We start from the raw sequence: 15,431 nt of genomic DNA, 5'->3' as shown, positions 1-15,431 counted from the left end.
ACTGAAATTTTGGTCCCACGAGTACCGGCGAAAAATGGACCACTCCAGCAGAGCGCACGCGTACTGGAGCTAGAGCTAAATACAACTGGGTTCGCCCTGGTGCCCAGAGGACATCGTTCGAGACTCACTACGTAGAGCCATTCACCCATCGGCACGATTTGTTCCCACCTTGGGTTACGGTTGCGTTTCGTAAGATGTCGCAACACCACCGAGTGTAAATGTAAGAAATATCAGTGTAGGTTATTGTTGTGTAATTGTGTATGTGTGTATGTTGTAATTTATGTAGTGTTCTTGGTGTAGTATATGTGTAAAATGTAAAGTGTTCCGCAGCTCATTGTATAGTTTTTTTTTTTTTTTTTTTTTTTTTAAGGGCGAAAAACGGTTGAACGTTATCAACGCCCGGAAAATAAATAAATAGATAAATAAATACATAAATAAATAAATAAAAATAATTTTACGTTTTTAGATAAAATTAAAACTTAAAACTACTATCACAGAAACAAAATCCGGAATGGGTGTAAAAGGCCCGTTCTCGGATAACAAAAACACTAATATGTAACTTAAAACTCTGTTAAAAACTATCACATTAAAAATAAATAAAACTTAAAGCTATGTTAAAAACTATCACATTAAAAATAAATAAAACTTAAAACTATGTTAAAAACTATCATTAAAAATAAATAAAACTTAAAACTAAAAAAGGAGATAAAACTTAAAACTAATATCACAAAAATCTTATAACTAATATCACAGACGAATTTAAAAAACATACAAAAAAAACAAAAAAATCCGATAGGGAGTGTAAAAGGCTCCCTACTCGGATAACAAAACAATACATAGGTCAATACATACAATTACTAAAGAATACATACTTATTAAATTTTTTGCATTAACCCTATACTACGTAAAAATATAAACATGCGGTTTAAAACCTCCTTATCGTCACGCAAGATACCACGGATGTTACTAGGAATTTTAAATTTACGACGCAATGCCGCATAACATATGCAGTCCACGAGTATGTGGCGCACAGTCACGCGGCAGTTGCATCTTGCGCATAGAGGTGGTTGTCCTCTTGTAAACAGGTACTCGTGTGTGACTCTCGTGTGTCCTATCCGCAATCGACAGAGTACTACTTCCTCACGCCGGGGTTTTCTGTATGAGGAGTTCCATGGTAACACAGAATCTTTAATCTGACGGAGTTTATTATCAACAGTAGCTGTCCAATCACCTTGCCACCTTGTTCTTAATAATTGTTTTACATAGTTAATGAAATCAGAAGTAGCAACTCGGGTGGTGAAAGGAGGCTGGTTACATGCTTCTTTGGCAGCGGAATCTGCATGTTCATTACCTGGAATCCCTACGTGGCTAGGGACCCAGCAAAAACTTAATTCTGTGTTGCGATTATTCAACTCAGCGATTGCGTTGTAAATTTCAATGACGATAGGATGTTTGGAATAAAAGTTCTTTAAGGCTTGGAGAGCACTACACGAGTCACTGCAAATAAGAATTTTTCTATATTTAGGGTTAATGATGTTTAGAGCCTTATTTATAGCATATAGTTCAGCGGTAAACACACTCGTAATACTGGGGAGACCAAACATATAAGTTCTCTCATTGACAACAAAAGCACACCCAACCGTATCGTTTTGTTTCGATCCATCAGTGTATACAACCGCGTCTGGTTTCGCCTTGGAGAGAACACACTGAAACATCTGCTGAAAGACGATAGATGGTGTTGATTGTTTATTACATGTAGTCAGGTCAAAATTAAAATTTATGAGGTTTATTCCCCATGGAGGATATGAGCAAGGGTACATAGGAAAGAATGACGGTGTGTCAACATTTATATGCTGCAGCAGACGCCAGGTACGGATACCTACAGGTGCAGTACGTCGTGGATGATCCTCATACTTTCCTAGATTAGGATTTTTAAGGACTGACTCAAGAACCGGGTGATTTGGCTGTCCTCTGAGACGAGCAAAATAAGATAATAAGAGCTGGTCTCGTCTATCCCAAAGTGATGGTTCACCACAGTCTACAAGTAAGCTTGCGACAGGACTTGATCTAAACGCGCCTGTAGCAAGCCGAAGGAAAGCATGATGTACACTATCCAGCATTTTAAGCGCGGTTTGACGAGCTGATGAGTAGGCCACACAACCGTAATCTAAACGGGAGCGAACAAAGGAATAGTAAAAATGTATCATACATGATCTATCGGCTCCCCACTTGGTGTTAGTAAGGACTCGCATCATATCTACAATTTTGGAACATTTTGTTTTCAATTCTTTTAAATGTTTGACCCAAGTAAGACGACTATCAAAAATTAAACCTAAAAACTTAACGTAATTAGAGATACTAATAGTCTCACCGTTCAGAAAAATTTGCGGAATAGAAGGGTTTCGTAGCCGAGAAAAAACTACACATTTTGTTTTTTCGGATGAAAATGTGAAACCAGTAATCCTGGACCAAGCTTCAAGGTGATATATAGTGTTCTGCAGTAGTCTCTCTGCTGTGGGTGCCGAACGGCTTGCAATGTAGATAGCAAAGTCGTCAGCGAATAGAGAGCATGAGACAGGAGCCTGAACACATTTGGTAATATCATTTATGGCTACAGAAAATAAGGTGGCACTTAATACACTACCTTGGGGCACTCCATTCTCTAAGATGACACTATCTGAGAGCGAATCATCTACACGAACACGAGCCGTTCGGTGATTTATGAATCCCCGGATAAAAGCAAGCATATTGCCCTTGATTCCCCATTTTTGGAGAGTGTTAAGAATACCACGTCGCCAGGCTGTATCATACGCCTTTTTTATATCAAAGAAGATAGCGACGAGGTGTTGCCGATTGAGGAAAGCGTTTTGTATGGCTGTTTCTAGTGACACTAAATGGTCAATGGAAGATCGTCCTTGTCGAAAACCACACTGTTCTGGAGATAGAAAGCCATGTTTCTCCAAGTACCATGTAAGTCTGCGGTTTACCATTCTCTCCATTATTTTACACAAAACGCTTGTTAATGAAATAGGGCGATAGCTTGAGGGGTTCTTCTGGTCTTTACCAGGTTTTAGTACTGGTATAATAAATGCTTCTGACCAGCCGGGTGGGAAGACTTGTTCGGAGAATAAACCGTTGAAAATATTCAAAAGTTGTTGTAGTGCCAAATTAGGAAGGTGTGAAAGCATGGAAAGGCGAATGTTGTCCGGTCCAGGGGAAGTGTCCCGTGAATTTTTAAGTGCATGTAACAATTCTTTAAATACGAATGGAGTGTTTAATTCACCAACCGAATCACCAATGTTTAACGACAACACCTCCATTTGTATCTTGTACCGTTGAAAATCGTTATTATATGATGAGGTGAGAGACACCGAGCGGAAAGATTTTGCTAGACTATTTGCCACTTCCGAGGATGATGAAAGGAGTTCTCCTTCATCAATAAGACCAAGAATAGATTGTTTCGGTGATCCGAAGATTGCACGAATTTTCTTCCATACAGTAGACGTGGAAGTAGTGCGCGAGATAGTGCTCACGTATTTCGTCCATGAATTCCTCTTAGCGTCCAAGAATACTCGACGGCACACCGCTCTAGCCCTGCGGTATAAATTTAGATGTTCTGTTGTGGGCCTACGATTAAATTTACGTAGTGCCTGCCGTCGATTCCTAATAGCAATTTTGCATTCATCGTTCCACCATGGAACGAAAGGACGTCTAGGATTACCCGATGTTTGTAGGATATACCTGTTGGCATTCTTAAGTATCATGGACGTAAAAGAAGAATATTGGTCGAGGATGTTCGCTCCATCGTCATACTGAGATTGGAACGCTTTACAGTATCCGTTCCAATCCGCCTTTTCAACAATCCATCTCCGTGGCATTCTTCCAATCTCGCAGTCTACACCGAAACCAATAATAATTGGTCTATGATCACTGCCGTGATAGTCATCACAAATCGACCAATTAAAATGAGGGAGTACATTCGGTGAGCATATGGAAAGATCAAGGTTAGATGCAGCACCAGTTGATAAGGACATAAATGTGTGTGATCCATTATTCAGTAGGCAAAGGTCAAAATCTTGTCTCAATCTGTTTATCATATTTCCTCGAGTGGAGCAGAAGGTTGAGCCCCAGGAAATATGATGGGCATTGAAGTCTCCTACTATTAACGATGGAGATGGTATTTGTGTAAGGAGATTTGAGACATCTAAAGCACTGAACACAGTGTTCGGTGAGAGATACAGATTGCAGATATGCAATTTGAAGGGAATAGTGACCTTCACTGCAATAGCAGGAATGACAGTGGTTAGTTGAATTCTTGTAGCTGACACCCCACTCTTCATGAAAATCGCCACTCCACCACTCTCCCCACTGTCCACCAGGCAGCCGCATCTCTCGCAGAAGCATCCTCCAAGAGTAACTCGGTCATGTTGTAGAAGGTGAGTTTCCTGGAAACACATGATTAGTGGATCATGTGTGTGCGCCAGTACTCTAATATCTTCAATGCGGGACCGAATACCTCTAACATTCCACTGAATAATGTTCATAAGTGTAAAAAACAAATAAAAAAATAAATTTCGGAAACTATATAAATATTAGTTGTACGTGATTCGGTTTTTCTTTTTTGTATTTTTTATTTTAAAGAACTCCGATGCCCTAGGGTCGGGTGGTTCTTCAACCATATCCTCCAGTATATGAGGTGATGGTGGAGGAGATTTATTTGAATGGGATGCTGTAGTTGACATCCCAGAAGAGATAGTTATGTGGGTTCCCTTTATGGGGAGCTTATTAGGTGGCTTACCGCCAGCTGTGATAGTCGCCATTCGCGGCGGCACGATTTTGGGAATAGGAACCCTCGTATGCATCACACTGCTTGACTCACTAGCCGCGACGGAGGACCCCTTATTCATTCCTGCCAGCTCCGAGACAGTGGCTGTAAGCGAAGCTACTTGATCAGATAGCATCTGAACAAGTTTTTTAAGCTCATTGCAGGATCCGCACTGCTGATTATTCGCATTTGTAGGAATTTGTTTAGTTGTAGCGGTGGCAAAAGATACGTCTGGTTTAACCAGGTTCCGTGAGTTGTTTATCTTTTTATATTCTCTACGTGCAGCCGGAAAAGATATTTTTTGCTCCGTACAGATTTTGAGAATTGCCTTTTCTTCTTTAAAAGTTGGGCAATCTCGGGAGCGGGCTGTATGTGGACCACTGCAGTTTGCACATTTTTCACTTTCTTTGCAGTTAGTGTCGTTGTGACCTTCTTTACCGCATCGAGCACAGATCTCAGTTTTCGTGCAAGATGTTGTAGTATGACCAAAACCTTGGCATCTGAAACATCGCCGTGGGTTGGGTATGAATGGTCGTACCCGAACCGAGAGGTAACCCACTTTAATCTTCTCTGGTGGAACAGGGAGATTGAATGTTAATATAAGAGACGGTGTCGGTTCTTCTGTTCCGTTCTGCCGTCTCATTATACGCTTCACCTCAACAACATCTTGGTGGCAAAGCTCATCAACTATTTCCGAGATATCTATATCTAGAAGGTCTCTACAAAAAATTACACCCCGGCTCGTATTTAACGTTTTGTGGCATTCTGTACTTATATTTATACCACCCATATTACGGAGACGTAAGATAGATCGACTCTGTTCATCGTTGAATGTTTCAACCAGAATCGATCCGTCGCGTAATTTCCTGATATTCTTCGGGGAGCCACTTGCACCTGTTATGGTTTTGTTTATTAAAAACGGTGAGACCTTTTGAAGGGAGCCACCTTCCTGACTATTTCTGAGAACAACGAATCTAATATTTTTATATTTTGATTCTTTCTCTTTTGTAGTACTTTTATCCTCGTCAGACGAAGCTGATCGAGGTCTCTTCGCAAGACTTGAATTGGTGGTTTTTTCAGATGGACCACCAACCATCATTGTGTTAATTGTTGGAACTGAAATTTTGGTCCCACGAGTACCGGCGAAAAATGGACCACTCCAGCAGAGCGCACGCGTACTGGAGTTAGAGCTAAATACAACTGGGTTCGCCCTGGTGCCCAGAGGACATCGTTCGAGACTCACTACGTAGAGCCATTCACCCATCGGCACGATTTGTTCCCACCTTGGGTTACGGTTGCGTTTCGTAAGATGTCGCAACACCACCGAGTGTAAATGTAAGAAATATCAGTGTAGGTTGTTGTTGTGTAATTGTGTATGTGTGTATGTTGTAATTTATGTAGTGTTCTTGGTGTAGTATATGTGTAAAATGTAAAGTGTTCCGCAGCTCATTGTATAGTGGGAAGAAAAGCTGCGGAGGCTAGGCCCGTGGGGATGCCAACCCCCAAAGTCTTAAAGAATAAGACTCCCCGTCGGGGGGCGAGAGAGTAGTGAGAGAGACTGACAGACAGACAGTTAGACACACTGAGAGGTGAATGTTAGACAGAGAGAGAGGAGACAGACCGACAGAAAGATAGAGACAGACAGACATACAGTTTGAGAGAGAGAGAGAGAGAGAGAGAGAGAGAGAGAGAAAAAGACTGACAGACAAACAGAATGAGAGAGGAAGACAAGAGAGACAGAGGAAGGGAAGAAAAAGTGGGTGTGAGAGACAGAAAGGTTGGACAGAGAGAGAGAGAGAGAGAGAGAGAGACAGAAATAGACAGAGTGACAGAGGGGAGAGAGAGAGAGAGTGTGTGAGACAGACAGACATACAGTGTAAGAGAGAGAAAAAGCATGCCAAGTTTGCGGCAACGTGAAGTCCTGTGACGATTGTTTTTTTCGACATCCATAAGGAATTTATTCCTCTTGGTCAAACTGTCAACGGGATGTTCTATTGTGAAGTTTTTGAAGCGGTTACGTGAAAAAGCATTAGGCGCAAACGTTCAGATCTGTGGGGTTACAACAGCCGGGTTCGGCACCATGACAACGCGCCCGCACACTTATCGCTAGCCGTTTGGAATTTCTTGGCTTCTAAAAAGACGGTCGTGATTCCCCACCCACTCTTATTCGTCTGACCTTGCCCCGTGCGACTTTTTTCTCTTTCGGAAAATAAAATTTCAATCGAAAGGACGTCGTTTTAACACAATTGAGGAGATTTAGGAAGAAACGTAGAAAGTGCTTCGAACAATTACACCTGCAGATTTCCAGGGTTCCATGGAATCATGGGAAAAAAGGCTGGGATCACTCTATCAATTCTCAAGGGGATTAAAGGAGACAGTTGAAATTATAAGTTAATTATAAGTTACTATTTTATTTTTATGGTAAAATTCCCGGAACTTTTGGGATACCACCTCGTTTAAATCATAAAAGACAAAATTTAGTTGTTTTAAACAGTTTAAAATATACAAACACATGACTTTTTTAAAAATTAACTCATAGAAAAGACATTGTACGTGACAAAAGTGTCACGTACAATAGTTTTTTAAAGAAGCTTTTAATGTATTATGTAAAAGTATCTCGTCGTAGGCTGTGAAAAAAATACCGAGTGTGTGATTTAGCTTCGGTGACATTTTAATAAGTTTTCAAAACGACCAGAAATCATGAGGAGAATGGCATATCGTACTTTTTTTTGTCGTCAGTCATTTGACTGGTTTGATGCAACTCTCCAAGATTCCCTATCTGGTGCTAGTCGTTTCATTTCAGTATACTCCCTACATCCTACATCCCTAACAATTTGTTTTACATATTTCAAACGTGGCCTGCCTACACAATTTTTTCCTTCTGCCTGTCCTTCCAATATTAAAGCGACTATTCCAGGACGCCTTAGTATGTGGCCTATAAGTCTGTCTCTTCTTTTAACTATATTTTTCCAAACGCTTCTTTCTTCATCTATTTGCAGCAATACATCTTCATTTGTCACTTTATCCACCCATCTGATTTTTAACATTCTACTATAGCACCGCATTACAAAATCTTCTAATCTTTTCTTGTCAGATACTCCGATCGTCCAAGTTTCACTTCCAGATAAAGCGACACTCCAAAAATATACTTTCAAAAATCTTTTCCTGATATTTAAATTAATTTTTGACGTAAACAAATTATATTTCTTACTGAAGGCTCGTTTAGCTTGTGCTATTCGGCATTTTATATCGCACCTGCTTCGTCCATCTTTAGTAATTCTACTTCCCAAATAACAAAATTCTTCTACCTCCATAATCTTTTCTCTTCCTATTTTCACATTCAGTGGTCCATCTTTGTTATTTCTACTACATTTCATTACTTTCGTTTCGTTCTTGTTTATTTTCTTGCGTAGGAGTTCTTCAATGCCGTTCATTGTTCTTCCCAAATCTCTTTCTCGGCTAGAATTACTATATCATCAGCAAATCGTAGCATCTTTATCATCTTTTCACCTTGTACTGTTACTCTGAATCTAAATTGTTCTTTAACATCATTAACTGTTAGTTCCATGTAAAGATTAAAAAGTAACGGAGATAGGGAACATCCTTGTCGGACTCCCTTTCTTATGTTCTTCAATTATTACTGTTCCTGTAAATGTTAGCAATTATTCTTCTATCTCTGTATTTGAACCCTAATTTTTTTTAAATGCTGAACATTTTATTCCAGTCTACGTTATCGAATGCCTTTTCTAGGTCTATAAACGCCAAGTATGTTGATTTGTTTTTTTTTTAAATCTTCCTTCTACTATTAATCTGAGCCCTAAAATATCTTCCCTTGTCCCTATACTTTTCCTGAAACCAAATTGGTCTTCTCCTAACACTTCTTCCACTCTCCTCTCAATTCTTCTGTAATTCTAGTTAAGATTTTTGATGCGTGACTTGTTAAACTAATTGTTCTGTATTCTTCACATTTATCTGCCCCTGCTTTCTTTGGTATCATTACTATAACGATTTTTTTGAAGTCTGACGGAACTTCCCCTTTTTCATAAATATTACACACCAGTTTGTATAGTCTCTTAATCTCTTCCTCACCTGCACTGCGCAGTAATTCTACAGGTATTCCGTCTATTCCAGGAGCCTTTCTGCCATTTAAATCTTTTAATGCTCTCTTAAATTCAGATCTCAGTATTGTTTCCCCCATTTCATCCTCCTCAACTTCCTCTTCTTCCTCTATAACACCATTAAATTTATTATGTAAAAAAAAATATTTGAGACTGACAAATTTGAAAAATAAAAAAAACATAAACTGTTAAGCAATTCTGTTTTAATTACAACCATGTTCAAAATCGTACCATTCTTTTATGATAACCTGTATATATAAGTTGAATGTATTCGATTATTATAGTTGAAATTTTTTTTTCCAGGGTTTAAAATCGATTTCAAAATGGGCTTTTAAGGGTGAAACTGTTATGCACGGTAAACCGTCTGGTATCGACAACACAGTTGCTACATTTGGTTCATTTATTGAAGTTTCAAACATCGTCGATATTTCTACAAACATTACAGTTAAACAATTTCTGAAATTAGACCATCCTCCTGTTATTAATATCATTCTCATCAACACTGGTAGATATCATTTTTATTATTTTATTAAATATCACAAATTTAGTTATAACTTATACGTTTGATTTAATCATATCTATTTTTACGATGTCATATTCCATTAAACAAAATATATAATAATTTGATTGTTTCACTTATGTACGTTTTGAAGAAAAGAGTTTTTATTAATTCAATTACTAGGTTTGTATTTTACAAGTTTTGGGCGTTCCAGAAAATATTTTGAATATCCCGTTCAAAATACGGAGAGAGAGCGAGAGAGAGAGAGAGAGAGAGACTGAGAGAGAGAGAGACTGAAAGAGATAAAGAGAGAGAGACTGAAAGAGAGAGAGACAGAGAGAGAGAAAGAGTGAGAGAGAGAGACAGAGAGAGAGAAAGAGTGAGAGAGTGAGACTGAGAGAGAGAGAGAGAGAGACTGAAAGAGAGAGAGAGAGAGAGACTGAGAGAGAGACTGAAAGAGAGAGAGAGAAAGAGACTGAAAGAGAGAGAGAAAGAGAGAGAGAGAGTGAGAGATAAAGAGAGAGAGACTGAAAGAGATAAAGAGAGAGAGAGACTGAAAGAGATAAAGAGAGAGAGACTGAAAGAGATAAAGAGAGAGAGACTGAAAGAGAGAGAGAGAGAGAAAGAGAGAGAGAGTGAGAGAATGACACAGAGTGGAGGAAGTGTTAGGAGAAGACCGGTTTGGTTTCAGGAAAAGTATAGGGACATGGGAAGCAATTTTAGGCCTCAGATTAATAGTAGAAAGAAGATTAAAGAAAAACAAACCAACATACTTGGCGTTTATAGACCTAGAAGAGGGTTTCGATAACGTAGACTGGAATAAAATGTTCAGCATTTAAAAAAAATTAGGGTTCAAATACAGAGATAGAAGAACAATTGCTAACATGTACAGGAACCAAACAGCAAAAATAACAATTGAAGAACATAAGAAAGAAGCCCTAATAAGAAAGGGAGTCCGACAAGGATGTTCCCTATCTCCGTTACTTTTTAATCTTTACATGGAACTAACAGTTAATGATGTAAAGGAACAATTTAGATTCGGAGTAACAGTACAAGGTGAAAAGATAAAGATACTACGATTTGCTGATGATATAGTAATCCTAGATGAGGGTAAAAGAGATTTGGGAAGAACAATGAAAGACATAGATGGAGTCCTACGCAAGAAAATATACAAGAACAAAACGAAAGTAATGAAATGTAGTAGAAATAACGAAGATGGATGTCTGAATGTGAAAATAGGAAGAGAAAAGATTATGGAGGTAGAAGAATTTCGTTATTTGGGTAGTGGAATTACTAAAGATGGACGAAGCACAAGCGATATAAAATGCCGAATAGCACAGGCGAATCAGAAGTATAATTCCTTTTCATCAAAAATTAATTTAAATGTCAGGAAAGTATATATTTGGAGCGTAGTTTTATATGGAAGTGAAACTTGGACGATCGCTGTACCTGACAACAAGATTAGAAGATTTTGAAATGCGTTGCTATAGCAGAATGTTAAAAATCAGATGGGTGGATAAAGTGACAAATGAAGAGGAATTGCGAAAAATAGATGAAGAAAGAAGCCTTTGGAAAAATATAGTTAAAAGAAGAGACGGACTTATAGGCCACATCCTGGAATAGTCGCTTTAATATTGGAAGGACAGGTAGAAGGAAAAAATTGTGAAGTGAGGCCACGTTTGGAATATGTAAAACAAATTGTTAGGGATGTAGGATGTAGAGGGTATACTGAAATGAAACGACTAGCACTAGATAGGGAATCTTGAAGAACTGCATCAAACCAGTCAAATGACTGAAGACAAAAAAAATGCACTTTAATCTTTGAGAATTTTTTAAATAAAATCCCATTTATGAAATCAACTGGATTATATGTACAGTCTTCGAAAATCATTTGTGACCTAGTGTCAGTATTGTATTCATATTATATTCGATTAGGGTTTCACGAATTCTTACCGGGTGAACGCGTCTTCTCGTTTCAGTTAATTTTTAAAATCGTGTGGTCCAGCGTTCAAATCTTAAGTATTTTTTTTGTTTTTTTTTTTTGTTTCAATTAACTTTCTTTTTCCTGTTTAGCCTCCGGTAACTACCGTTTAGATAATAATTCAGAGGATGATATATATGAGTGTAAATGAAGTGTACTCTTGTACAGTCTCATTTCGACCATTCCTGAGATGTGTGGTTAATTGAAAAACCCAACCACCAATGAACACCGGTATCCACGATCTGATATTCAAATCCGTGTAGAAATAACTGGCTTTACTAGGACTTGAACGCTAGAACTCTCGACTTCCAAATCAGCTGATTTGGGAAGACGCGTTTACCACTAGGGTAAACCCCCCGCGTTTACCACTGGGTTTGTTTAAATTAACTGTACAAGACTAAACTTCATTTACACTCATATATATCATCCTCTGAAGTATTATTTGAACGATAATTCCCACAGGATAAACAGGAAAAAGAAAGGGTTTCACAAGTAAAATATTTACCGCTAAGTAGAGTCGTATTGTAACTATAATCAAGAGGCCATTATACAGGGTGTCCCATATAAAACGCAACCCATCAATCACTCATCCATGAAATTTCAAAAGTCAAGCTTACTCCCTTACTCGTTACTGAAATGGACTCGTCCAACATCTGAACATCGCGGTGACGCAGTAGAACACTACCGATAGTAACAACAATACAATCATAACGTTCAGTGTATCGCTAGAAACAAGATGGTGTTTTCGGTAGATGAACGTGTTTTCATTGTCGAGTCGTACTTCAGTATGAAATCAGCGGTTGCAGTGCAAGCTTTGTTTCGCCAAAAGTACCCAGATAAACCGGCTCCTAACAAAACATCAGTATTAAGGTTAGTCGCACAATTTAGAGAAACCGGTTCTATTAATAACAACAACACAAAACACAAAGATCTGCGTCGGTGTTGAATACAGTCGCTGAAATCAAAGATCGATTACTCGCCTCGCCAAATAAATCGATCAGACGTTTGTCTGCTGAAATTAATTTGTCTAAATCGACTGTTCATCGGGCGATCAAACGATTACAATTACGACCTTATCGCATTCAAACGGTTCATCGACTTCTCGAGCCCGACAAAGAAAAACGGCTACAATATTGTCAACGGTTCCCTCGATTTCTGCGCGAGGGAGTTAACGTTATGGATTCGTTATTTTTCACAGATGAAGCACGGTTTCATTTGAACGGCTACGTAAACAGCCAAAACAGTAGAATTTGGAGCGCTGAAAATCTCCGCGTTTATCATGAAAAACAATTACACCCGCAGAAGTCGGGCGTGTGGTGCGCGATATCGCGGAATAAAATAATCGGTCCTATTTTTTTCGAGTACACCATTAATGGAGAACGATATCAGGATATTTTATTTCGGTTCATCGCAGTCTTGGAAGAGGAAGACAGACACTGCCGGCTACAACATGACGGTGCGACATCGCACTACGCATTCAATAATTTTAAATACATTCTAATTTTTATTTATTCGTATTACAGGTGTTTTAAGGAATACAGCAGAATTGGTGAATAAAGTCGTTAAATTGAAATCTAATAATCCTGCAATTGTTAATCATATTTTTAATGTAATGCATGAAGTCAGTGAAAAAGCATGTCAAATTGTCAAAGATATGGGCAATGGGCAAGGAAAAACTTCAAATCCATCTGATTTTGAACTTTTAGAGGTTAGTGTATATAATAATAGAAAATATTGATTTATACATTTAACTTTTAGGTTAATATTTCTTACCTTCTATAATTACAATTGTAGCGTAATATGTAATAGTTTTCATGGACGCAAAACCAAGCACTGAAATTTAGATTTTATATAATAATAGCGTGAATATATATATATATATGTACAGAGTGATTCAGAAGGATAGCGCAATACTTTGACAACTCATTCTAGAGGCTAAAAATAAGAAAAAAGGTCATATAAATATAGGTTCGAAAAAAACGATTCGTTAGTGAGTTATACAGGGTGAAAGATTTCGCCCGAGTTTTAGTTCCTCCGGGTAAACTAAGGCTTTTTGAAATGAAAAGTTTTTAATTGAAAAGGTCAATTAAGGGGCAAATTCAATTGTTTCTTATTGTTTTTGAGCTGGGAAAACGAAAAAAATAGGTCACAGAACTTTATCTCTGTTAGTTTCTAAGATATCCCATGTAAAACGCCAAAAATAGCGTGAATATATATATACACCAGGTGCGACAATAAAGTAATGAAACTGATTTTTCTTTGCAAGATGTGGCAACCCTGCAGCTTGCGTAGGCACACTATCTTTGACCTTGGTCTATAAGCTACTTCTAGTCCAAGCGGCACATTAATGCAACTGCTCGGTCGTGAGTTTGTGCTTTAATAAGTGAACAAAGGATTATTTCAAAACCACGGCACACCTAAAATGGGTATTCGAAGATTGATAACCGCGGCTATCACTTCGGCGGTACTGTATGCGGCTCCCATATGGGGGGCGGCAATGAACATACAGCGAAATAAAAAGAAGTTGAGAAGTGTCCATTGACTGGCATTGCTGCGTGTAGCTGCTAGTTACTGTACGGTATCGTATTACGCGCTGTGCGTACTGACCGGGGTCCTACCCATAGACCTTCAGATAAAAGCCAGAACCCTCAAACACAGCGGTATGTTGAAAGAAGAGATGGAAGGGATTATAGAACAAGAATGACAAGAAGAGCGGGCAGGGTCCAGAGTGCGAGAATGGACCAGACGCCTAATCCCTAATATTAAAACCTGGAATAACAATAGGCTCGGAGATGTCAATTTTTACATGACACAATTACTGTCGGGGCACGGCTCTTTCGGTCAGTATCTGTATAGGATCGGGAAGAGAGCCACCCCGCAGTGCATCTATTGTCCAGAGAACGACGATGCCGAACATACGTTTTTTTTTTTTTTTTTTTTTTTTTTTAAGGGCGAAAAACGGTTGAACGTTATCATCGCCCGGAAAATAAATAAATAGATAAATAAATACATAAATAAATAAATAAATAAATAAAAATAATTTTAGGTTTTTAGATAAAATTAAAACTTAAAACTACTATCACAGAAACAAAATCCGGAATGGGTGTAAAAGGCCCATTCTCGGATAACAAAAACACTAATATGTAACTTAAAACTCTGTTAAAAACTATCACATTAAAAATAAATAAAACTTAAAACTATGTTAAAAACTATCACATTAAAAATAAATAAAACTTAAAACTAAAAAAGGAGATAAAACTTAAAACTAATATCACAAAAATCTTATAACTAATATCACAGACGAATTTAAAAAACATACAAAAAAAAACAAAAAAATCCGATAGGGAGTGTAAAAGGCTCCCTACTCGGATAACAAAAACAATACATAGGACAATACATACAATTACGAAAGAACACATACTTATTAAATTTTTTGCATTAACCCTATACTATGTAAAAATATAAACATCCGGTTTAAAACCTCCTTATCGTCACGCAAGATACCACGGATGTTACTAGGTAATTTAAATTTACGACGCAATGCCGCATAACATATGCAGTCCACGAGTATGTGGCGCACAGTCACGCGGCAGTTGCATCTTGCGCATAGAGGTGGTTGTCCTCTTGTAAACAGGTACTCGTGTGTGACTCTCGTGTGTCCTATCCGCAATCGACAGAGAACTACTTCCTCACGCCGGGGTTTTCTGTATGAGGAGTTCCATGGTAACACAGAAACTTTAATCTGACGGAGTTTATTATCGACAGTAGCTGTCCAATCACCTTGCCACCTTGTTCTTAATAATTGTTTTACATAGTTAATGAAATCAGAAGTAGCAACTCGGGTGGTGAAAGGAGGCTGGTTACATGCTTCTTTGGCAGCGGAATCCGCATGTTCATTACCTGGAATCCCTACGTGGCTAGGGACCCAGCAAAAACTTAATTCTGTGTTGCGATTATTCAACTCAGCGATTGCGTTGTAAATTTCAATGACGATAGGATGTTTGGAAT

At 38.3% G+C, this 15,431-nt stretch overlaps 1 protein-coding gene across 1 annotated transcript in view; it reads left to right on the top strand.

Moving 5' to 3' along the window:
• LOC142326974 (uncharacterized) overlaps positions 1 to 15,431 on the top strand; it is a 33,680-nt gene that overhangs the window by 6,547 nt on the left and 11,702 nt on the right. The window contains exons 3-4 of the mRNA XM_075369707.1: positions 9,247 to 9,448; positions 12,947 to 13,131. Of these exons, the coding sequence (XP_075225822.1) occupies positions 9,247 to 9,448; positions 12,947 to 13,131 (387 nt within the window). The remainder of the gene's footprint in view (positions 1 to 9,246; positions 9,449 to 12,946; positions 13,132 to 15,431) is intronic.

This window comes from Lycorma delicatula, chromosome 6 (assembly GCF_047948215.1).
Source record: "Lycorma delicatula isolate Av1 chromosome 6, ASM4794821v1, whole genome shotgun sequence".
NCBI lineage: Eukaryota > Metazoa > Arthropoda > Insecta > Hemiptera > Fulgoridae > Lycorma > Lycorma delicatula.
The sequence above is the reverse complement of the archived record's forward strand: the minus strand, read 5'-3'. Positions and strand labels throughout refer to the sequence as shown.